We start from the raw sequence: 25,055 nt of genomic DNA on the forward strand, positions 1-25,055 counted from the left end.
TTGCAGGCGGATTCTTTACCACTGAGCCATTGGGGAAGCCCCTAGTTGGTCTGGAGTGGATCTAAACATTGGTGGGTTTTTTTTGAAAGTTTCCCAGATATTCTAATGTTACAGTCAGAATTGAAAACTATTAATCTAGAACTGTGTAGGTACATGCTTATATTATACTATAATCTGATTTCTTTTTTAAAAGATTAAGAATGCATTGATGATGAAACATTATTTAAACCTGGAGTAGAGCGATTACAATGAACAGCCTATTTGCTTCCTTGTGGTAGTCATTTAACTTGTAGGATTTATTTGGTTCAACCTTTTTTTCTAAGTAAACAGTTGTCCCATTTTTAGTGATGCTAAGATCAGTAGCTTCAGAGGGACAGTCTGCTCCCTGTTTTATTCAAGAATGAATTGTTTCCTTAATTAGTTATTTCACTAAAGTTGCAAAATGATTTTTCTAGGTCTGTCATTCCTTCTGTGTTCAGTGGCTAGAATTCTTCTGTAATGAGGAACGTCCTCTTACCTAGAACTAGCAACTAGTACCCTGAAGTACAGTATATACAGGAAAAGCAGCATAAATGCTTTTCTTTCTAATTCTCAATTTTCAAATTAAGGAATTTCAATGAGGATATTTTTGAATAAAAAGTTTAAATGTCAGATAAGTTTGATTTTCAGACTATTTTCTAGTATTGATTCTAGGATTTCTCCAAATATTTATTTTAGAAAAAATATTTTAAAAATTAATTCTTTTTTATTTTTTAAAATGCTGCAGTGTTACTGTCCAAGTCAAATAAGGATCATATTGGCAGTTCCCCAAAATGCTTAGAGTTATTGTCCTAGAGTTAAGAGGTACAGAAGTAGATGATAAGAGGAATGAGGCAGTGTGAACTGGAAAGTTTGTTTGTGTGGGACATGTTTTTTCTTTCTGCAATACTAGACTACTTTATTAAAATGTTTTTTGTCGTGTGAATTATACTTGCTGAACATATTGGTGTCTAGATAAACCACTGGTTTTATTAGTGTAGTAAGTGTGGACTTTTCCAAGGTAATTTTTGACCCCTTTCAAGGTAATGATAACTGGCAATCACTAGACATTTTGAAAGTTGTGAGCATTACATTTAATTTACAAACATTTATTGAATACTTTTAAGTGCCAGTCATTATTCTGGGAATATCAGTCTGCCTCATGTTTATCAGAAGAATCTAAATTCATCTTTAACTGCTTATAAATTTAAAATATCTCCAAGATGTCGTTATTCTCTTTCTTAGAGTATGGTGGTTAATTTGTTTGAGAAAATGTCTCTATTTGAGTATTCAGATGTTGTTTTCTTAGGACCTTTATTTTCCTGGAGTGCACTGGAATGTGGTATTGGATGATAATTATTCATGGAAAGAGAATAATATCTCCATTCCTGCAAATCAGAGATTTATTTGGTTAATAAGCTCCTTTTGTAGAACTTGACTCCTTAGAGGTGTAAGCCTGTCTATTAGACATTAGGAGAATTACTTTAATTTTTTTTTTTAATGAAAGTATGATCACTGTTTGGGTTGAAGCAGTGGGAATTGATAGCATCTTAGTATCCTGTTTGTGACCTAAATTGTAACTTTCTTTTAATATTTAGAGACGTCTTCTTAATATTTAGAGACGTCTTCTCCCAAATATGTATTTACATTCCACATTAGTCATTATTACTTAGCCTTTAAAATTCTATCTTCCTTTAGACATCTGTATAAATCTTTTCATTATGTGAAACTTAGTGGTTTGAATTCTAAATCCCAGCAAAACTTACATATCATTGCATTTTGCCTCAGTCTTTTAAATTTTATAGTGGGGAGAAGGAAATGGCAACCCACTCTAGTATTCTTGTCTGGGAAATCTCATGGACAGAGGAGCGTGGCAGGCTATAGTCCATGGGGTCTCAAAAGAGTGGGACACGACTTAGCCACTAAACAACAACAACCATCCATAGCCCCACCTGTTAGAGGTAATCTGTGTTACTTTTTTGGAGTGATGCAAAATAACCTGTTATGTAAATTCAGAGCACTAACTGATTTGCTCCTGGAGCATCTGCAGCTTCCCGTCTGAGGAAATCTCAGGTTTCTCTAGGAAGAGGCATGATACATGAATCTGGAATGACAACAGCCAAGTCAGGAGGTCCCCCGAGGGCCAAGTTTAGAGAGGTCAGAACCATGAGAGGGTGATCCTTGAGCAGACGCCCAGGATGGAGACAGAGCCAAAGGGTGGACACCACCCCTCCTCCAGCTGTGGCCACTACAGGAAGGTTTCTGAGAGTCACAGGTCCACTAGCCTCCTCCCCATCCAAGTGACTGCTCTTCTACTGCTTTCTGTGAGAACAGTCTTAAATGGAGTCTCTCTCATAAATGATGGAACTCTGTAAAATAAAATAAAATAAATTTTATAATGGGCTCTTAATTGTCTTGCCGTTCATTAACGCGAATCACTGTGAAATAATTCTCACCTCATACGGGAATCAACGGCATAGGGACAGGGAGATATAGTTTGAAAAGTTCTGTTGTAGCTCAGCTCCCAATTTCAGAAATCATTGTCCTAAGAAATATCCACAAAGTCAGTTGAACCGTGAAATTTAGTTGCTTAGGGTGTAAGTAGTGATAAATCCATAGCACTTTAAAAAAAAATTTTTACCTAAGTCTCTTATTTCAAAAGAATTATTGGTAATTTTACCTATAGAAGACAACTTTTGGTGTCTTAGTAACTTTCCACATCTTTATATTTTGCCCAAAATGAAATCAGTTACATATTGTCTTGTAAATTGCCATTTTCTGTTAAAAGTCTCCATCTTTCCATATCATTAAATGTTTGTCTCTTTTCATACTCAGACCATATTCAGATGTAATTTGCCCCTACATTTTCTGTAAATGAAAGCTCTAGACTGAAGTCTTCATTAACTGTAAGTTCAACAGAATATTTCCCCTAAAATGTCCTTTACAGCTAGTTTTTCAAAACCAACATTCGGTCTGAAGAAAACCCATTACATGTATTTATGTCTCTTAATTCCACTTAATCTAGCAGAGTCCTTTTATTTCCATGCACTGACTCTAGAGATTGCACAGTTTTGTTTTTAAGTACAGGGATGTAGAAAATTGCTTAATGAATGTTTAAATTTTACTTTTTATATATTTTTATCTAATAGTTCTGTTTTTTGTTTTTTTAATTTATTTTTTATTTCAGCAAAGCAAGCTATCAATCAGGGGAGATCGCCAGTCATAATAGACAACACTAATACACAAGCTTGGGAAATGAAACCATATGTGGAAATGGTAAATATGAGATATGAGAGAGTTTTTCTATGCTTTTCAGTTTTTTTCATATTCTGAAATTTCAGTTACTTAGATGTTTACTATTAAAACATTTGTCCTTGTTCTCTAAAGAGGTGTGTCCATTTGCTTAATTTTTTAAAAATTGAGAATGGTGCTTATTAAGCAATATAGTCATCTTGTTAGTTTTGCCTGGACTTGAGAATAGCGATTAGAATTTGATTGTTAAGTAGCCTTAAAATTTTTATAAACCATATTATTTTAAAGGTAAATTTTTCTTGGTTGAGCAAATTGAGAAGTATTATCTAAGTGAAATTTATATGTCTTCCATCTTTTTACTTTAAGAAGTATTCTCTGGGTTTTTGTTTTCTTCCTTTCTTTTGTGTAGGCCATAGGAAAAGGATACAGAGTAGAGTTTCATGAACCTGAAACTTGGTGGAAATTTGATCCTGAAGAATTAGAAAAGTAAGGCACTCAAAAAAAATTTTTAATCTCTTACCTTTTTTTTTCTTTCTTTTCTCCTTTTCATGATCAATTTCTTTACTAGCTTTTGTTTGTTAAATCTTTGATACCTATGAATAGGGACTATTACTACTGCTGCTGCTGCTGCTGCTGCTACTACTAAGTCACTTCAGTCATGTCCAACTCTGGGCGACCCCATAGACGGCAGCCCACCAGGCTCTGCCGTCCCTGGGATTCTCCAGTCAAGGACACTGGAGTGGGTTCACTTTCTATTAAGAGGAGCATTGACTTAAATGCAACTTGTTTGAGGCTCTTTGCAGAATTACATTTCCCTAAATGTTCTTTGTTAAGTGTGTTTGTTACTTTTTCTTATGTGACTTCCTGCATTGGTTCCCAGTTTATCGAATGCCAGTGGAGATCCAGAAAACTGAGAAAAACGAGGACTTCTGCTTTTTAGCTAGGCCACTTCTCTGCATTGCCTTTCCAACTTCATCTCCTTCCCATTTTAGATCCCATCACCTTTTTACCTGATGCTTTTCTCTCTCCCCCTTTTCCATCTTTACTGCAACATATCCATTATCCTATAGCCAAGATTCAGGGAATCAATGTGTTTAAGAATTCAGATTTTTTTTTTTTTTTTTTTAATTTTAGAAAGGTAATACAGAGCCTGTACCTAATTGTTAGCACTCCTAGCAAGAGTTTGGGGCAGCATGTCATAATCAAACATCTCAGTGTTTCTGCAGCAGATTGTGAATGATCAGTCTATTCAGATGAGAAAAATTTACATGGTTTAATGTTCTGAGTAGATCATGCTGCCATATGAGTACAGGCATGGTTAGACTTTGCTTCTGTATGAGTCAACAGAAAACTGAATTTTCAGAGTATTTTAGATTTCAGGATTTGTGAGGGATTGTGGTCTTGTATACTTTGAACCCTGATCTTTCATTTGTGTTTACCTTTATCCATTTCCCCTGGTTTTCCTGACTGTAAATCATTTTTCCTTTCTTCATTATCACTCCCCCTACCTCATCTTTGGTGACAACTTTTAACTCACATACCTTACAATTTACCCATTAAAAGTGTACAATTCAGTGGTTTTCAGTATATTCACAGAGTTGTGCAACCATCACCTCTCTTTTTAAGACCATTTTTTTCTCCCACATGTTTCCCTCTTCTGCTTAAAACTGTTACTCTGTGTATGGTGTTCAACTGCTTTCTTTCCTCCTTGCCTTTCATTCCTTTTGTATCTTTGAATTTTTATTCCTTTGCTTATCTTTCTTTCCCTTTCTAATTTGCATGCCAAATCAAATTTATGAAGAAACTGGTAGATATTATTAATATCTGGTATTCTTTGCCTGCCCTCTGTGATTATTGCTCCTCAGGTAGAAGAGAGAATTTAAAAACTAAAGATACTTGGCTTGTGTTGAATAAGTGAGTTAATGGAAGTATTGTACAGTTAGGCTTTATTTGCATTTGAGACTGTTGAAACTTATTATAATTCTTAATATAAAATAACTTTACAAAATAAAGTCAGTTTAACTGCTATCTAGTATAGTTTGACAGATTTTTATGTCATTTTTCTGGGAAGATGAGTTAGCTTTAGTAAGTCTAGAACTTAATAAATGTAAAATATGTTCTGTATGTTTTGCCATGTCCAACTCAAGTTACAGAAAACTACAAGGGTTAAATTCTTAAAAAAATTTTTTTGAGAGACAAGAATAATTTGTAAACCACTTTTTGCTGTCAAAATTAAACTCACAGAAAAGTACATTAAAAATTTGTAATTTAACAAATTTCTCATAAGTCAGATATTCATTTAACTATTACTCATGTCATGAGAGCTTTACTAATACTTTAGAAGTTTTTTGAATTCCTTTTCCTGGTAACAGTTGCCTACAATTACTTGCTTGCTGTTCCTTAAAGCCTTTTTTTTTGCTTTTTAAAAAAATCCTTCACTTTAGCACCATAGTTTAGTTTCTTTCAAAGTTTATATATTAATAAATAGAATTACACAGTATATAGTCATTGTCTCTAGTTTCTTTCATTCAATACTATGTTTGTGAGATATGTAAAAATTGTATTGCTAATAATAGTTTGGTGTTGATAATAAATTTTTTAAATGCAGATGTGTTAAAAATAACTTTTATAAGTTATACATATTTTATATTGATTTTTGCAAGTCCTAGAAACCCACTCAGTTCTTCTGTAATTCTCAAAACGGTGTTGCATAATCTTTTTATTTTGTTGTTTAAAAGTTGGGGGTCATTAACTCAATGGTTCAGTGAACCAGTAGTTAGTTCTATGTGAAGAAAGTATAATCAGTTAACATTTTGCTGTGATTTATGGTATTTTAAGCCTTTTTACTATATTGTTTAAAACTGAGAGAACCCTTTTTTTAGAGGTATATCTTCTAGTATTTATTTGCAAAATGTAATTTAGACTCTATTCTGCTCTGTTACTCTAAAATAGGTTAATCCTATACATTCTTAAAAAATAGAATTAAAATCCTTTTCTTTTTTGGTAGGAGGAATAAACATGGTGTGTCTCGAAAGAAGATTGCTCAGATGTTGGATCGTTATGAATATCAAATGTCCATCTCTATTGTAATGAATTCAGTGGAACCGCCACACAAAAGCACACAAAGACCTCCTCCTTCACAGGAGAGACAGAGGTGGGGAGGCTCTCTAGGCTCACATGATGAAGTCTGTGTCACAGATAATCATTAAGTTGGCTATTTCAGCTAACTCATTTGTTGCTTGCCCTTAAAAAAAATTAGTGAGCCTGTCTTGAAACTTAAGTAGTTTCAGATTTTAACAAAAGACCACGTTGCCTCACAAAAGATGTTCCCAGCAAGTTGTTTAAATTTTGAAGTGTAAATAAAAATTATATAAAATTGTATTTTAAATGTTTTTATAATCTTTTGTTGTAATACTTTTGGTTATTATGAAGACCCCTGAGTAGAGTGGGTAGGAACCAGAATGTTTTTCTAGAATTGAATTTTAAACTGATTTTATCTTTTGTAGATGTCAGTTTTATAGTTCATACCTAAATTCAACTTTTCATAAAACTTTAGTATTTTTCTTTGACTATCTTAAATATATAATATTAACTTGTTATAGAAACTTTAGTTGATTCTTCTATTCATAATACCGGTAAAATTATGCTTTTCTGCAAATTCATCTTTGTAAAGTATTTCTAAGCTGTAATTAGCATATCACTTACTAAAACAAAATTCTTTGTCAAATGCCAATACAGTAGGTATATCAGTCACCAGGGGTTTTTCCTCCGTAATTTATGTTTTCATCACCCTTCTTCTTAAGCCATTCCCTGTCTCTCCATACTCCCCAATTCTGGAATGAAAAACAGGGCAATGACTATATAGTTTACAAAAACTCTCTACGTTACTCTGATAGTATATCGCTTTTCTCTATTTAAATTAACACAGGATAATTCTAGTGTAAAAAATATTTTAGACAGCTCCTTAGCATTAATATAGGAAGATTTGTCCTCTGGATTGTTTTACTTCTCCAGGTTTTAGCTTTTCTTTAAGGACAACTGTGTATCTTACTTTATCATTTTTGTAAGATTATGTCCCATCACTTAAAATTTTAAAATCGGATGGAATTCATTTCAGAGCTCTTGGGCAATTCATCCTAATTTTGCTTTGGTTTATCCATTTTTAGGAAAAAGAAAAACAAGCTAATTACAACTGTTGAAAATTTTTTATGTGTTTTACATGGTAATAGTTCATGTCCTTTAAGTCTTCTTTCTCCTAAACCAACCTATCCTAAATCCTACAGTATATTTTTTCTTTAATTTTATTTTGTATGGAATATAGTTGATTAACAGTGTTGTGGTAGTTATAGGTGTAGAGCAAAGTGGTGAATCCCATAAACTTCCGATGTTGTTTTAAAACTTTTTAGAATTTTTTTTCAGCTTTAAATGTTCTCTCACATCTTTATATTACTTTTTAACTACTATTAAATTATTAAGTAATACTAATTGCAAGGCTCAAAACTAAACATAGTACTTTAACAGGGTCTTTATTATATTGCCTTTAATGAGTTAATATAATTTTTATTTGTAGTCTCCAGTACTGTTTACATTTAAATGAGTATTACTGTATTTTATTTTGTTTTAACACATGTATGTTTGTATATATTTGTTCATCCTAACTATGATATAGTAGAAATATACTAACTCATGTTTTATGTATAAATGTATATACAATTATGTGTTCATGTTTCCTTTATTCACTATTTTCATAATTCTTTTGTTTCAGAGTAGTACTGCCTGGTATTTGGGCTTGCTTTTCCCAGCATTTTATTATGTAAATTGACATTTTGAAATAGAAGAAGGATTTAATTTGGGGACAGGTGAAACAACTGTTAGGTATATATTGTGTGCTCCTTTCTCTTTGTCCTTATAAAACTTTATTTAGAAGTAATAGTACCATTAGGTTTTGAACAGCAACCAGATTTATTTCGAGGATCTAGAGAATTGCCTTTGGAAGATACAAATGATGAAGCAACTTGTTCATAATAGTAAGTCTATAAAATGAATTTCCAGATTTTATTACAGATTAAATGTCATCTCCTAATAATTTTTGAGTAGTCAAGAGATCATTAATCATTACCAAATATTTTTAAAAGTTATAAATGTTTACTGAGGTGATGAGGTAACATTCTAGAAGATGTTTTTGTTGGGGCTTTTTGTATTTTTTTTGTTTGTTTTTTGGCCACACTACTTGGTATGTAGGATCTCAGTTCCTTGACTAGGGATCGAACGTGCACCCCCTGCATTGGAAACATGAAGTTTAACCACTGGACCCCCAGGGAAGTCCCCAGTTTTTTTTAAAACAGAGTAAATTAAAAGTTCCCCCAAGCATTCTGACTAATGTTATTTTTTACTTTGGAACAGTAACAGACCAGAGAAATGAATATGTAATAAAAGATGAAATTCACCAATTAAAAGTTTTTTCATCCAAGTTTTTCCTTCTATTCAGACATTCTTTTTTAAAATTTAGATATATTCCTAATGGACTAGCTCCCTCTGCTGCTACCTGCCATTCTGAGTTGGTCTCCATCACAAAGAAAAAAATGGGCATTACTCATCATATTTAACTAAGGTGAACAATTTAGTTAAACAGAATATAGATTCTAGTCTGGTTCGGAAAGATTCTTTTTGAAAAGTAAATTTATATTTTTCTATATGTCAGTACTGCCAATAAAAATATTTGTGTGGTAATTAAGTTGAACTTTTGATGCTTTTTAAATTTATCTTTCATTATTCACTTTCCTAAAAGAAAATATTAGCTTTTTAATATACTATGTGTTTTAAAGTAAGATTGTTTACAGAAAATCAGGTTGTATTTTGTTGATGGTATGATAGGGTGGATTTAACTACTTGAAGTTTCCTTATCTCTTACCTAAATAATACAGGTTATGAAATTTTCCAGTTTTATATATGGTAAGTTTTGAAAGAATTTATGATATCAAAGGATATAAAATATTTGTTTTGCCCATAATTGAGTTTTTGTTGTGGTGGAAATGTCTGACTTTCTGAGCCTGGTTTTCTAAGTATTTTCAGAGAAAATTGGTAATGTTCTGTTTGGAAAAATGTTGAAGAAATGTGGTTGTTCGTGAATTAGTACCTTGATGAGATAGGTGTCCTAGGGTTTATTGAAGTATCATGTAGTAGTGTAACATAAATGCAGTAACTGAGGATTAACTGAATCCTAATAACTGAGAATTCAGTTGTTAGGGCTGGAGTGTATGTCTGTGTTTGTCTGCAACCCTTTATAAATAGAGTAATGCCTCTTAGTCTAGAATCATAATAAAAGACAATATTACTTAGTTTTGTTACAATGACCATTCAAAATAAACATTTGATGGCAGCAGAACAGCAGATCATTAGTGAGTTTTAGAGTTAAATTTTGTACATTACAATTTATAAATAAAATTTTTTTTCTTAAAATTGCTAGCTGTAATTTTTGTGAAAGGAAAGATTATATTAAGGGATTAATGGATATCCTCTTTGGTGATGGTTTTCTTTCTCTTTGCAATTAAATAAGATTTGCATATTTTATTTTATTTTTTAAATTAAGGTATTATTAAAGCAATTGGTTTCCCTATATGTATGCCAGATTTTTTCCCTTAAAATATCCTAAAGATGGCAAGAAGTAGTGTTAAATGAATTCATTGAAGTAGATTCTGAAAGAAGTAATTAGTGATTGTCTTGTGTGTGATTTTTATTCCTTTTTTTTTCTTTGCTGAGCAGCATTTAAATTAATTCAGTTCAGTTGATTCAAATTGCCTAAGTCTTAAGTCTAAACAATTTTCAGTTTTGCCGGGCTGTAAATTTCAGAGCAAATCTTGAAAAGTTTATAATTATGATTTTTGCCACTAAAGTTAGAAAACTTAGATTCAGTATCTTTATATAGATTGTACTGAATGGCCTAATTTTTGTAATGGAATATACAATTTTGAATATCACCTATGGAAATTCTCCATACAGTTTTGCTATCAATTTATACACAGAAACAAGGGGAAAGAGTAGCATAAAAATCTCTGAAAAGAGATCCTCAGAGAAAAAATGAGTTATTTTTGAAGCTAGAACTGTGTCAGTTTGGAACGTTTTGACTTTTTGTTATCTTTAATAGAAGATAAATTTTGTTTATTTTGGTTAGATTAGAAAAAATCCTTTTCTTCCCTTTCCTCCTAACAGATTTTATTCTCTGAATGATAACCCTGTCTCATTCCAGGTATAAAAATTGCAGTCATTACAATGGACTTCCCCGCATGAAGTCCATTAACTTTAATAAGCTGTCTTAAGTGTGTAAAAAATAAACTGTTTTATCTAACACAGACACAGCCATACTCTAACCTCTAATCTTAGATATAGTCACATTACCAAAGCATTGTATTTACTTTGGAAATGACTGAAGACTTCATTGGTGTTGGGCAGTTGTTAATATTTCCGTGTTTGTTTTTTTTCAATTGAACTGTTTGTAAATTAATGGGAAGATGGAGAGATTTTTGAGATGGCCTACTAGGCTTTTTGCCTTTCAACTTTATTATAGGTAGGTAAGGGAAAAAAATTAAGAATAATCTGTTCATTCGTGGTTAAAATTGTGTTCAAGTTCAGTACAATCTATTAAAATATACTTTATTTGGATTATTTTTTTGTTTTGCAATTTCATCTGTATACTCAGATAGGAGATGTAAAGATAAACTTTTACCCTACAACAGTAATTATAATTATACAACTTTGTTACTGTCTCTTCAATTGTAGTTCTGGACTCTTCAGTCTTTTTAGTATATCAGAATGAAAGAAAATTTGATTTGGAAAAGGATCATGAGTTCTTTATTTTTATTTATTTTTTTCTTTTTAAAAAAATAAACATTTTTTCATTTTCTTTTTTCTTAATGGTATTAGAAATCATATTTCTTTCATAGTCTTTTCCTATACATGTTTTCTTTTTCTTAACTCCATTTTCTGCTCAGCTATCCTCATGTTAACTTCATAACATTTTTAATGAAGATGTGGGATAGTAAGTTTCTGTCAAAAATAGAGGTAACTTTTTTCCCTTCTGTGTTACACTGAACTCATTGTTCCTTGTGAAACCTTATTTCATCATGTTAAACTTACAAACTACAGTTTTGCAGTTTCCTGACTGTATGGTTTAGGTAGAACTTTGATATGAAAATAGTTGGAAGGGTTTATAAGAATCTGTCGGTGTTACTCTGTTGTAGTTGTTTAGTCACTAAGTTGTATCCTACTGTTTTCCCACCCCATGTGACCCCTAACCTGTTTAGCCCTCCAGGTTTGTCCTTGGAATTTCCCAGGCAGAAATACTGGAGTGGATTGCCATTTCCTCCTCCAGGGGCTCTTTCAGACCCAGGGATCAAACCTGCATCTCCTGCTTGACAGGCAAATTCTTTGTTACCACTGAGCCACCTGGAAAGTCCTGTTCACTGGTTAGGAATCCCATAAGCATAATGTAGTACTTGGATGTATGTATTTGAGAAAAACTTATTTTACAGTACTCAAGCCTCTTCCTGATAGACCAGTTGATAAAAGTAGTTGGAAACTCACTCTTATGGAATTCACTGTTGTCATGATTCTTTTATCTGGCCTTAAGTGAATGCTCCTGAAAGAAAGCTGAAAGCTATTTTTGAGTTCAACTTTTATAGGTGATTCTTCATATTCTCCAATACTACTACGAGCGATAGGAATTTAATACAAATAAGCCTTAATTTAATAATACTTATTTAAGTAGCTACCGTTTAGTTAATGCCTGTCAGTGCCTGTCCCTTTTCTAAGTGTAATTGTAGATGTAATTTTTATATCATACAGTCTCTCTAATTTTTTATAAAGAGAAAACAGAAACTTAGAGAAATTAAGCAATTTATCCTGTGAACATAGTTTCTCTGAGAAGTGATGATAACTAGGAGTCACATCTAGTTCAGATGTATTCCTCATTGCAGCTCATTTTATCTTCTAAACCACGTAGTTATCTTTGGTTAAATTCTTGTTATTAATTTAGGGTCTTTTTCTAGGCAGCAAAGAAATTCCAGTGGAAAACTGAGTGCATTTTTATGGTACCTTTTTGAGTGTATAGGGTTAGAGGTATGTTGACTCACCAGTGAAGCTGAGTGAAGAAATCTGAAACTGACCATTTATTTAGAATGCTTCAATTCAGTTCAGTTCAGTCATTCAGTCGTGTCCAACTCTTTGCGACCCCATGAATCGCAGCACTCCAGGCCTCCCTGTCCATCACCAGCTCCCGGAGTTGACTCAGACTCAGGTCCATCGACTTTGCGACCCCATGAATCGCAGCACTCCAGGCCTCCCTGTCCATCACCAGCTCCCGGAGTTGACTCAGACTCAGGTCCATCGACTTTGCGACCCCATGAATCGCAGCACGCCAGGCCTCCCTGTCCATCACCAGCTCCCAGAGTTGACTCAGACTCAGATCCATCGAGTCAGTGATGCCATCCAGCCGTCTCATCCTCTGTTGTCCCCTTCTCCTCCTGTCCCCAATCCCTCCCAGCATCAGAGTCTTTTCCAATAAGTCAACTCTTCGCATGAGGTGGCCAAAGTACTGGAGTTTCAGCTTTAGCGTCAGTCCTTCCAGTGAACACCCAGGACTGATCTCCTTTAGAATGAACTGGTTGGATCTCCTTGCAGTCCAAGGGACTCTCAAGAGTCTTCTCCAACACCACAGTTCAAAAGCATCAATTCTTTGATGCTCAGCCTTCACAGTTCAACTCTCACATCCATACATGACCACTAGAATGATTATTTTAAGTCAAAATTGAAAGCTTGGATGCCATTTAGTATATAATTATTTTCTGCAAAGTGTACACTGATGGTTGATAATCATATTTCAGCAATATCTTTTGAATTACATTTTTATATATGCTGTTGTGCTTTTATATTTTATTTTAATATCTCCTGATTTTAGCTAGCACTTGAAATATGTAGTATTCAATAAATGGATTGTTAAATTGTGTAAGCTGTTTGTTTTGCTGATTAATTTTGAGAGAGTATGGGGCTTCCCTGTTGGTGGAGTCTTTGAGGGAGTTATTTCCTAAATAGACCAACACTGTTTTAAGTGATGTTAGTGTATGTTTCTTTTGATGTCCACTTATTAAGTGTGCTAGCAGTAGCTGTCATGGAAATCACATTAGTTTTCTGAATTTCTGAAGAATTTAGGTTTTTTTTACCTTTTGTAATAATTACCATCCTTTTTCTTTTATGTTGTTTAATTTTCTAAAAGAACAATAAAGGAGCCTGTTAAGTTTTCTATAGAAATAAAATATTGAATTAATTAGATTCTATAAGGAAAGCCTTTGAGTACAAAATGAAGAGCTCTTACTGTTGAAAATGTGCCTTATTTTGTTTTAGTTAACTTAAAAAATAGAAGGACTGGATCTTACTTGATTTTTTTTAATTCCTTGAGAGTAGTTTCTGGATTTTGTTGTTTCTAGATTGGAAATCAGAGGTAGAGTTTTTGTTAGAGTGGGGAAGAAATAGCATTGGTTTCATGAATAGATTAAGATAGTTTTTGGTTCATGAAACTGCATTAGGAGATTGAGATTACTGAAATATTATATAATGTAACACTGACAAAGATATGGTTAAAACATTTCATTTTGAATATAAGTAAATTGAAGTATTTATAAGAAATGTGATAGGAGACCTGGGTTAGACATTTTGAATTAATTGGAAAGTAGTGAGGAAAATAATTTAGTTCTGGGGAATGATAGGAAAGAAATTGTTAAAGCTGGAGAGCTAGTGGTCAAAAGTGGTAATTTCTCCTTCCACATCTTCCCTTTGCTATGTAAAGACCAGTAGAGCCCAGGCATTGTACTAAGAAAGATTATCTTTCTCTGGTGGCTTAGCTGGTAAATTATCTGCCTGCAGTGTGGGAGACCTGGGTTCGATCCCTGGGTTGGGAAGATCCCCTGGAGAAGGTAAAGGCTACCCACTCCAGTTTTCTGGTCTGGAGAATTCCATGGCCTGTGCAGTCCATGGGGTGGCAAAGAGTCGGACACAACTGGGTGACTTTAATTTTCACTTTCTTAAGGGCGTGAAAGCATGGTCTTCCTTGTCTTGTCTTTGAAGCTTTGTCCTTTAAAGAGTCAGTAAATATTTGTTGAATATTAAAAGTCTTCTCCAGAAAATAATCACCCTCTTGATACTAAGGACCCATTCATCTAAATAGAACAACTGTATAGGGCAGTTCATAATTTAGGAAACATGGAGATACAAAGTGTGAATTAGTTGTGTTTGATACTTGCTAAGAAAGAACGTCCAGGCAGAGAGGAAAGCTCATCCATCTAACTTGTTTTATCTAACAGTATCAGAGCCTTTTGTTTGAAATTTTGAGTCTTGTTAGTAGTCTTTAGATTTGTGATGTATGATCAAAAAATTAAATACTAGAATACAGGTAAGTAGGGCAGCCTTGAGACTTTGTTTCTTTTAGGGTCATTTAGACATTATTTTTTTATATTTTCTTTAACACTTCTATTCTTCCTCTTAACTTTCCCCATGAGACTTCATCATGTCTCACTAGGACCTAGTAGTCTCTCCACATTTATCTTTGCCACAGAGGAACTAGAGAAATCTATAACTTAAAAATTTTTTTAAGTATAAACTACATCCCTCCTGCTTAAAGTCTATGTGATCTGGCCCTTGGCTTCTTCCCTGACTGGGTCCTGTACCCTCTGCTCTTCATTTACTACATTGTGTCTATACTGGCCTTTTGCTCTGTTTTTCAGATATGCAAAGCTTGATCTTGCTTTAAACACTAAGCTCTTTTTTTCTTTCTGGAATGCTCTAAATTGTTTCTGTTGTTCCTATGCCTTGCATAATTCTAAGCATTCAAGTCTCACCTCAATGTCACCTCCACAGAGAGCCCTAACTATTCCAATCTAAAGTAAAGTAGCCCCACCTCTGTCACTCTGTTAAACCGTCCTGTTGTTTTCATCACAGTACCTGATAGTAGTTGAATACAATTCGTTGGGGGTCTTTTGAATTAGAATATAAGTTCTATGATAACCTATTTGTTCTGTTCATAACTGTCCACAGAACCTAATCCATTGCTTATAGTACTGCAGGACCTTGTGTGTGCGTGTGCTCAGTCACTTCAGACTTTTTGCAACCCTATGGACTGTTGCCTGTCAGGCTTCTCTGTCCATGGGATTTTCCAGGCAAGAATACTGCAGCGGGCTGTCGTGCCCTTTTCCAGAGGATCTTTTGACCCAGGGATCGAACCCAGGTCTGCTGCATTGCGGGCTAATTCTTTACCAGTGAGCCATGGGGGAAGACCTTCTTTTAATAGTATTACTCCCCAGTGGTGTTTTCTTTTTAAACCTGTCCTCTGTGCTCCAGCCTATATACTTAACTGCCTAGTTGAGATTTCTACTTTAAAGCCTGAAAAATTGAATCTGATCTGTCACATCTATGGAACTCCAGGATTTTCATTCATGGAGAATGGATCTACCATCCATCTATTTTTGTAAACAGATACTTGAGAGTCTTCTTAAATACTCTTCCTTCATATTTGATGCCTTCTTTCCTCCTTCATATTCCATTCATCAACTGGGGTATTTGAATTTTGCCACTTAATTATCTCGAGTCTCTTCATTTTTGCCTGCCATCTTTGTATTGGGTTGGCCAAAAAGTTTGTTTGGGTTTTTCCATAAGAATAGTTTGAATTATCATTTCTTCCTGATGCTGGGGTCCCCTACTAGGTCCTGTACTTTCTCTATTCTAGCCCTTTTTCTCCACAGTCTTAGAAGACTGAAATATAATATACATATAGAAAAGTGCTTAAAGTTTAAGTATATAGCTCAGTAGATTTTCACGGTGAACATACCCATGTAACCAGAATCCTACTCAAGAAGTAGAACATTACCAGCAAATTAGAAACCCTTAGTGCCCCCCTTTTTTGAGAGTGATCTTTGTAAAATGAGAATATGATCATGAATAAAACCTTTCAGGTGCTTCCCACTGCTGTTAGGATAAAGACCAAAAACCATAATGTGGTTGATGTGGCCCCTACCTTCCTTTCCAACCTCATGTTTTATTACTCCTCATACTTTCTGTGTTCCAGCCCTACTGGCCACTTCTCAGTTTCTTGAATGTACTATTCTGTTCCTTTTTCCTGGAAAGTTCTATGTGCACACAGCCTTTCCATACTCACCCTTCAGATTTGAGCTCTTCAAGGAAACCTTTTTGGATGTAGCAGGCAGGCTTGGTGAAGTCCAAAGTACATATTATATGCTCTCATGTACTTTTTTTCATTAATTTGTATATGATTATTTCCTCTCCCTTTTATTCTTAAGCACCATGTGTTGGAGGTTGTACCAGTTTTGTTCGTAGTTACATGGTCATCAGAACAATGAGAAAGAGTGGTATTCAGTGTTCATGCAATAAGTGAATATGAGAAGTCTCAGCTTGTTATGGGCTTAATTGTGTCCTCTTAAAATTTCATGTGTTGGAAGTCCTGATCCAGTATTTTATAATGTGACTATTTTTAGGATATAGGCCCTTTAAAGAGGTAATTAAGGTAAAATGAAGTCATATGATTGGACCCTGATCCAATATGATTGGTGTCCTTAAGAGATGATTAGGATATAGACACACAAAAAGGGAAGACCTTAACAACACTGGAGGAAGACAGCCATCTGCAAGCCAAGGAGAGAGGCTTTTGAAGAAACCTACCCTGCTGACACCTTGATCTTGAACTTCTAACCTCCGGAATTGTGAGAAGGTTAATTGCTGTTGTTGAAGCAACCCTGACTGATGCTTTGTGGCTTTGGAAAACGGACACAGATTTTGGTACTGGGAAGTGGGATGCTGCTCTAACAGATATCTAAGAATGTAGAAATGGCTTTAGAACTGGCTATTGCAGAGGCTGGAATAATTTTGAGCTTCATGTTAGAAAAAGCCAAGGTTGCCTTCTGTGATTATAGTTAGAAATATGAACATTAAAGGTGATTCTGCTGAGGGCTCTGAAAGAGGGCTATCAGGAAGGCTTCTATCACTTAGCATGTATGATCATATTAATAGAAATAAGAAAAGGGTGCTTCTGATAAGGTCCCAGATGAAAGTGAGGAACATGTTACTGGAAACAGAAGGAAAGGCAGTCATGTTATAAGGTGGCAGAAAGCTTGGCTAAATTGTGTTCTATGGGTTTCTGGGAAATTGAACTGTTACGTGATAAAACTTGGATATTTAACTGAAATTTATAAGCAAAGTGTTAAAAGTGTGGCCTGGTTTCTCCTTGCTGCTTATACTAAAACACAAGAGGACAAAGATAATTGGAGAAAGATTTATTAAGCAAAATGGAACCAAAAGTTTGAAGATTTGGAAATTCTCAGCCTATGCATGTTGCAAAAAATTCGAAAGTGTGTTCTGGAGACAACATCAAGGCTGTTGCTAGACAACCATTTGATAAAGGGAGTATGGACATGTGACTTAGGGATTCATAAAGCCATCTCAGCAGGACCTGAGATGAGGTTATGGCAGCAGAAACACTACCAGCTTGGACTGAAAGGGACAGAGAGAGGAAGAAATGAGGGAGGCTGTCAGACTTCTGAGATTCTATAAGACAAGTCAGTAGAGCCATCTGTGTCACCTGGCTGAAAGCCATGTGTTTTCCTCCCAAGAAAAGAGGAGCACGACTGAATGGCAATTCAGAGGTCAACAGGGCTGCCACTGCCACCATGGTGTCAGAGCACCAAGCCTGAGAGGGTGGGGCTCCAGCCCAGTGGGCCCAGAACATGGAGCCATAGATTGTTTTTTATTGTTGATTATTAAATATTAATCAACATTAAAATCTTATGAAACTTGCCTTATTACAGTCTTGCTCGGGATCCATCATCTCCTCTTTCTGATTTTTCCTTTTTGGGATGAATGGAAACATTTTGAAAGCATACAAGTTGTCTGCTGTCACATGGTTAAATAACAGCTGAAGAGAAATTTTGCCTCAGGATAAATCATATCTCAAGTTGACCCATAGCTGGTTTAAATGGTATTCAGATAAGATTTTTGGATTTAAGAGTTGATGCTGCTACTGCTGCTAAGTCACTTCAGTTGTGTCCGACTCTGTGTGACCCCATAGATGTCAGCCCACCAGGCTTCTCCATCCCTTGGATTCTCTAGGCAAGAATACTGGAGTGGGTTGCCATCTCCTTCTCCTAGAGTTGATGCTAGAAGGGGCTAACACTTTGTGGGCTCTTGGAATGGGATGAATGTGTTTTGCATATGAGAATAACATTAGTTGATGGGAGGCAAAAGTGGAGTGTTAAATGGGCTGAATTATGACCCCTCAAAATTCATATGTTGAGGTCCTAACCCTCAGTACCTCAGCATGTAATTATATTTGGAGATAGTACCTTTAATGAGATAATTAAGATATGGATGGGCTGTAATCCAGTATAACTGGTGTCCTTTTAAGAACAAGAAATTAGGACACAGCCATAAACAAGGAAGACCTTTGAAGACATTGGCAGAAGAAGGCCATCTACCAGTGAAAAGAGAGAGGCCTTAGAAGAAACCAACCTTGTGGACACCTTGATCTCAGACTTGAAGCTTCTAGAATTGTGAGAAAATAAACTGCTGTTTAAGCCACCCAGTCTGCATTTTGTCACAGTGCTAACAAACTAGTACACAGTATTGTACCTGATAGTTGAGAGGCACTTGTGAGGCATTTCTTTTGCAGTTCCTTTATGTATAAAATGAGGACATTTGACTTGGTCAGTGGTTCTTAATTTTTAATTTAGTTCAAAACTTTCTGAAATTGAAATGCGTTTTGTTAAGAAATGTATAGTGGGCTGCCTGCCCTGTGAGCTATTCATTGTGCACCCTAGTTCTGTGTTTCAGATACTATCTTTGCTGTACCTCAGAGATTGTTTTGAAAAGCAGAAACCTCCACTTTTAGTAGAGCACAGAATTTCAAATTGCAACTTGGGCAAGTCACTTAGTTTTATGAAACTTTTCCTCTTAAATGAGAATACCGTCTTAAATAGGATTACTGGATGGATTATTACTTAATTTCAGCTGAAGTAGCTTGTGTGTTAACCTTGAAACTGATTTTGTTTGCCTTTTGATGATTTCACTTCCTTATACAGTAGAGATGGAAGAAAAGGAAACAAAGCAATTGGTTGAGTTTTATACTAGTTAGAAAGGTCTAAAGGATAAAGTCTGACTTTTTTGTTATTTAACAAAGATACTCATTAGCATAGGCAGTCAGAAATTAAGCTGTAATACTTCAAAACAGTTTGGGATGTATGCCTTTTTGTCAAGAGTGGCACTAGTTTTTCATTTGTGTTGTATTGACTCTTGGTATGATAGAGTCAGTTTGATATTCTCATCTTCATTGACAAATACGGTATGATTAGTTTCACAGAGGGTATATTGGCTAGTTGACATGAATCCATTTCTTTAACAGAAGAAAAAAAATTCTTTTAATGTCAAGCATAATAAAAGTAAGGAGCTTTTCCCCACCACCCTTAGCTTTCATGAATACATCTTTTGGTTTTTTTTCTCATCATAACCTTATGTGTCGTGTTCGTGTGACAGTGAGGTATCAGCTTAGCTGTGGTTATGTGAAACTTAATTGCACCCTAGGCTTCTGTGAAATGAGTCATTCAGATGGGAACATCAATTTGAGTGGATGTCAGCTTTCTATTTTTGTAGTGCAGTCCAGGAAGTGACAGAGTAGACAAAGGGGAAGAAGGCGTTTGTTGGAGGGTCAGAGAGGAGTAATATTTTTAAGTTTTTTTTTTTAATTTGTAATATTTTAAAGTTTGTATTATCTTAATTACTAGTATCTTGTGTTTATTATTTTAAATGGTAGTATTCTAAATTTTTGATAACATACCATTCTTTTTGAATCACTTCTTAGATTATTTTCTACTCTAACAGTGCAGTAGAAGAAATTATTATATATTTAGAAACAGTTTACCTATAGAAGAATGAGATTATCTAGGGGGAGTATAGATAGCGCTCAATGGAGAAAGGAAATCAGAAGAAAAAGCAGCTAATCAGGTTTTAATTAAGTAATTTGCTGTTGAGGCTTTCTAATAAGTAAGATGTTGGTTAGTTGTGTTGTGGAAATAACGTGGAAAGTACAAGAAATGTTTGTTTGGTCATATGAATTCTTCCCTTATAGGAACTGGATTAGACCTGCTGAAGTCACAGAGTGTAGTAGGTCTTTCGGACTGAAATTCAGGTGAGCATCTTACCAAGGGTGGTTTAAAAGAGTGGAAGTAGGTGTTAACATAGTTTCAGAAAAAACCAACCATTATTCTGAGGAAACAATAAATCCAGTCAATGAATAAAAAACAAAAGCATAATAAACTGGGAGACAAAGAGGGACCAGAAACTGAAATGCAGCTGAGTAAATGAGTAAGGTTGAGTGCATACAGGGATGACACCAGGCCGTTGGCAGGAGTGGTATTGAAAGACTGGAAACTTGTTTTACTGATTGTTTCAGTGTATCATTTCTTGGTGGATGATGGACTGATGAACATGAAATGCATGGGGCTGGTGGGGAGGGGATGTGGGGGAGGGGTCATAAATAGGGCTTCTTCTCTGAATTTTCTTGCTTGGTGCATATCAGAATGATTTATGTTGTTTCTAAGAACATCAGGTGTATCTTGACTTTGGGGACAATCTGTGCAGATACATAGTAGAAGACTCAGTGCAGTGAGAAAACAGCAGATGTAGGCTACAGTTTCTGGGGATGGAATGGTGTTTTCTGATTGAAGGAATGTGGTTGAGAAATATGAACCAGTAGTAAGAAGGGTCAGTAAAATGTTTTCTGGATGAGTGTGTTGCAGTGGACTTAATTACTTTTCCACTGTTCATTTAGTACATTGGTAGTCAGTGAAATGTGGACATAGGAAAAAGTGGAGTTTAGTAAGGGAAAATAGGTAAGGGGGAAAGGCTGTAGACAGTAGTAACTGAATGGTCAAAGGCTCAGAGATGGGTAACAGTAAGTATTGAATTTATTCATGCATATATTTATTCATTCAACAGTGTTTCATGAGTGCTTACTATGTGCCAGGCATTGTTTTAATGATGCCTGCTGCTGCTTCTGCATCACTTCAGTCGTGTCCAACTCTGTGACCCCATAGACTGCAGCCCACCAGGCTCCCCCGTCCCTAGGATTCTCCAGGCAAGAACACTGGAATGGGTTGCCATTTCCTTCTCCAATGCATGAAAGTAAAAAGTGAAAGTGAAGTCGCTCAGTTGTGTCTGACTCCTAGCAACCCCATGGACTACAGCCTACAAGGCTCCTCCATCCATGGGATTTTCCAGGCAAGAGTACTGGAATGGGGTACCATTGCCCTCTCCGTTTAATGATAGATCAATGAGCAAAGCAGACAAAACCTCTGCCCTCCCTACCTGAGTCAGGGTAGGGAAACAGACTAAATCAATAAACAGGTATCTGGGAGGTCAGATGGTAAGTGCTGTGGACAAAATTGAAGCAGCATAAGTGGTATAAGGAGGATGAGGCTTAGTGGAATGTGTACCACCTCACTTGAAGTGATCGATAAAGGCTGAATTGATAAGGTAACAGAGATTTGAGCAGAGACTTGAAGAAAATGAGAGTGAATTAGCAAAGAGAGAAGCAAGGATGGAGCATTCCAGACTGAGGGTCCTGCAAGTGAGAGCTCTGATGAGGTGGGACAGTTTGGAGCTAAGTGAGCAAAGGGCAAGGTGGTAGAAGAGAGAGGAAAAAGGAACAAGATAATAATGGGCCTTGTAAATTATTGAAGAAATACAGACCTTTACTCTGCTTGAAATGGGAAGCTGTTGGAGAGTTTTGAGCAGGGGATGATGTGATCTGACTTGTGTTTTAAGTTATACAAAGTCAGTTCTGGCTGCTGTCTTGAGAATCACTTTAGAGATATAAGAATGGAAGCAGGGACTAACTAGACAGCTCTTGGAATAATCCAAATGAGAGGTGATTGAGACCTCGGCCCGGGAACAAAGGTAGAGGTAGTGAGAACTGGTTGAAGCTAGAACTGACAAGATTTGCTAAATGCATCAAATAATGGGTATGAGAAGGATGGAGTTATAGTTTACTAAGATACAATATAGGAGGAGCACATTTAGAAAGGAAAACTGGTGTTTTCCTGTTTAGTTTTGGGCATCTTAAGTTTTAGGTGCTTTCTGGACATTGAATGGAGATGTAGAATATATAGTGTGTTTAGAGTTCATGGGAAAGGTCTTGGTTGGAAATACAAATTTGGGTGTGGATGGGAGAGCAGGCTTTTTATTGTTGGTGGAGCATAAAGTTTAGTCTAAAGTGTAACAAGAGGTAACTCCAAACATCAGTTCTCAATCTTGTCTACATTATAACACACACAGAAGACAAAATTTGTGGGATTTGCTGGAGTAAATGGACCAGGCTACTCTTCCTAAGGCTTTTGGCCCTGGAGCTCAGAAATTCCACCTGCCATGGGCTTCATTTAGCAGTCTTATCTGTACCCATCAGAGGCGGTGCCAAGCACAATAGTTAGGAAACTCTACTTTAGAGAAGGGGCCTGATAAAGGAGACTGAAAACACAGTGTTAACGAGCTAAGACTTATCTTCCTGACAGTAGAAATCACAAGAGATTTTTACCAGAAATATGACAGTTAATATTTAATTGGTGTTTTTCAAACTCTTCATGGTGAAAAGTTTTTTTTTTTAATTTTCCAATACATTGTAGTCTGATAATTTAGTAAAGTATAATTAAAAAGTGAATTTACTAGAAAAATTTTAATATGTCAAATACTTTATAATTCAGTTCAACAGATACAAAAATTATTCTCAAATTCCTGCAAAAGTTACTGGTTTCTCATGGACTGGCATCAGTACAGATAACACTTTGAGTAGCATTGTTTGGGATGGAGCATACTTTACAGAGTAGTAATAGAAAGAAGAAAACTTCTATGGATATGTTACAGTTAGTTGGAAGACCACCAGGCGTTTTGTGGTGTTTGTTGAATCACCTAAGATAGCCTAACTGGATGATGTTTCGGCAGAGGTATGAAGCTTATTGGTGGGGACTTACTCTACTGGTAAGTGCCCTGGCCACTCTAGTGTAATCTCCTCCATTTCTCCTCCAGCATTCTACTCTTTGGGAGTCACTCTGGAGTGGCCTGACCTTGGTCAAGGGTAGCTTATGTCTAACCATATCTTGATTGATAGAAGTTTGATTATTTGTTCTAGCCTCTTGTGAAGTGACTACCATGAAAGAAGAGTGGAATGGTTAGCCTTTCTTCACAGTTAGTGCATGAAGCTACTCTTATCCTGGTAGAGCTAGTATTCTTGCTTCTGTTTTTGTTCCCCTACTAAAAGAACCAGCATTTATCAGGGAAAAATAGGAGTTCTCCTGAACTGCTGTTGTGTTTTTCTTTTTTGTATTTTGGAGGACCTGAACTACACTCTGGAAGTGAATATACCTATCCCAACAGGAATGTTATTTACTCAAACTTCCTTTTTTCTTTCTTTAAATATTATTAATTTAATAAATAAATATATTTATATTTTATTTATAATAAATATTTTATTTTATTTTTATTAAATATTTATTTAGTTGGCTGCACTGGGTCTTTGTTGCAGCATGCCAGATCTTAGTTGTGGCATGCAAACTCTTAGGTGTGGCATGTGGGATCTGGTTCCCTGACCAGAGATCAAACCTGGGCCCCTCCATTGGAGAGTCCTAGCCATTGGACCACCCAAGAAACTTTCAAGTTTCTTTTTTTCTTGATTAAAAAAAAGAGCTTATTTGTCTATAATAAGCACCAGTCTACCTCAGTTTGTGCAAACCACCCCCTACCTAACCCTGCCTACCTTAACTTAACGCTAGCCTATCTTAAGTCTTGGGCAAGAATAAAGAGAAGGCACTATCAGGTTAGAACCCATATATTTAAGGTAGCTGATAAATTCACAAGTTGTGCTTGGCATTACACTCTGAGTCAAGAAGTCATTGCAAAATGGCTTTTGACTATGAAGTCTGAATTTGGAATGTAGTGGCATGTCAGTTGACTGACCCACCCCTTCCTCACCAGGGCTGAGTCTCAGATATGTCAGAAGGGTGGTCAAAAAGCAGAAGTAGCCTGGTTGCACACCCTTTTTGCAGAGATAATCAAATTATGTGGTTGGTGCAGTGGGACCAGTCAACCAGCTGGCACATTAGCGTCTTCATAGCCTTCTCAGGGCTTCCTTTGTGGCTCAGCTGGTAAAGAATCCGCCTGCAGTGCGGGAGACCTTGATTGGGAAGATCCCCTGGAGAAAGGAAAGGCTACCCACTCATGTGTTCTGGCCTAGAGAATTCCATAGACTGTATAGTCCATGGGCTTGTAAAGAGTCGGAGAGGACTGGGCAACTTTGACTTTGGCTTAGCTGTCTTCAGTCGAAATCCCAAGAGAAGCTGCAGTTGCCACAAGTTAACCACGTGAGGGCAACTCGGGAAACAGTGGTAAGAGATCACAGCCTTCTGGTCAAGGGCTCAAAAGGGCACCAGATGTTTGCTTGCTGGAGTGCCACTGCCTCGACCACTGATACCTCATCTCCCACTGTGTTCCAGGCCATCTCCGGCCCCTTTGTTCCAGGGGATGTAAAGGAACAAGAGCTGACTGACTGCCTGCTGAGGTGACTGGTGTGAGATCTGTTCTTGACAAGACCCATTTGAATATCTCCAGGGGTAGGAAAGGTAGGAAAAGCACAGGCTAGCCCTTGGAGTCCCTGAAGGAAGCCAGTGGCAGTGTTCAAAAGGCATGATTTT

At 35.9% G+C, this 25,055-nt stretch overlaps 1 protein-coding gene across 10 annotated transcripts in view; it reads left to right on the forward strand.

Moving 5' to 3' along the window:
* The window catches only part of N4BP2L2 (NEDD4 binding protein 2 like 2), a 69,116-nt gene that overhangs the window by 9,756 nt on the left and 34,305 nt on the right, over positions 1-25,055 (forward strand). For 5 of the 10 annotated variants that reach the window (XM_040267110.1, XM_040267115.1, XM_040267113.1 and 2 more), the window contains 3 exons: positions 3,206-3,294; positions 3,680-3,756; positions 6,278-6,424. In XM_040267110.1, the coding sequence (XP_040123044.1) occupies positions 3,206-3,294; positions 3,680-3,756; positions 6,278-6,424 (313 nt within the window). Of the gene's footprint in view, positions 1-22; positions 2,925-3,205; positions 3,295-3,679; positions 3,757-6,277; positions 6,652-25,055 lie in introns of those variants that run through there. The other 5 variants (XM_040267119.1, XM_040267118.1, XM_040267117.1 and 2 more) reach the window with 4 other exon arrangements.

This window comes from Oryx dammah, unplaced genomic scaffold, assembly GCF_014754425.2.
Source record: "Oryx dammah isolate SB20612 unplaced genomic scaffold, SCBI_Odam_1.1 HiC_scaffold_24, whole genome shotgun sequence".
Lineage (NCBI taxonomy): Eukaryota > Metazoa > Chordata > Mammalia > Artiodactyla > Bovidae > Oryx > Oryx dammah.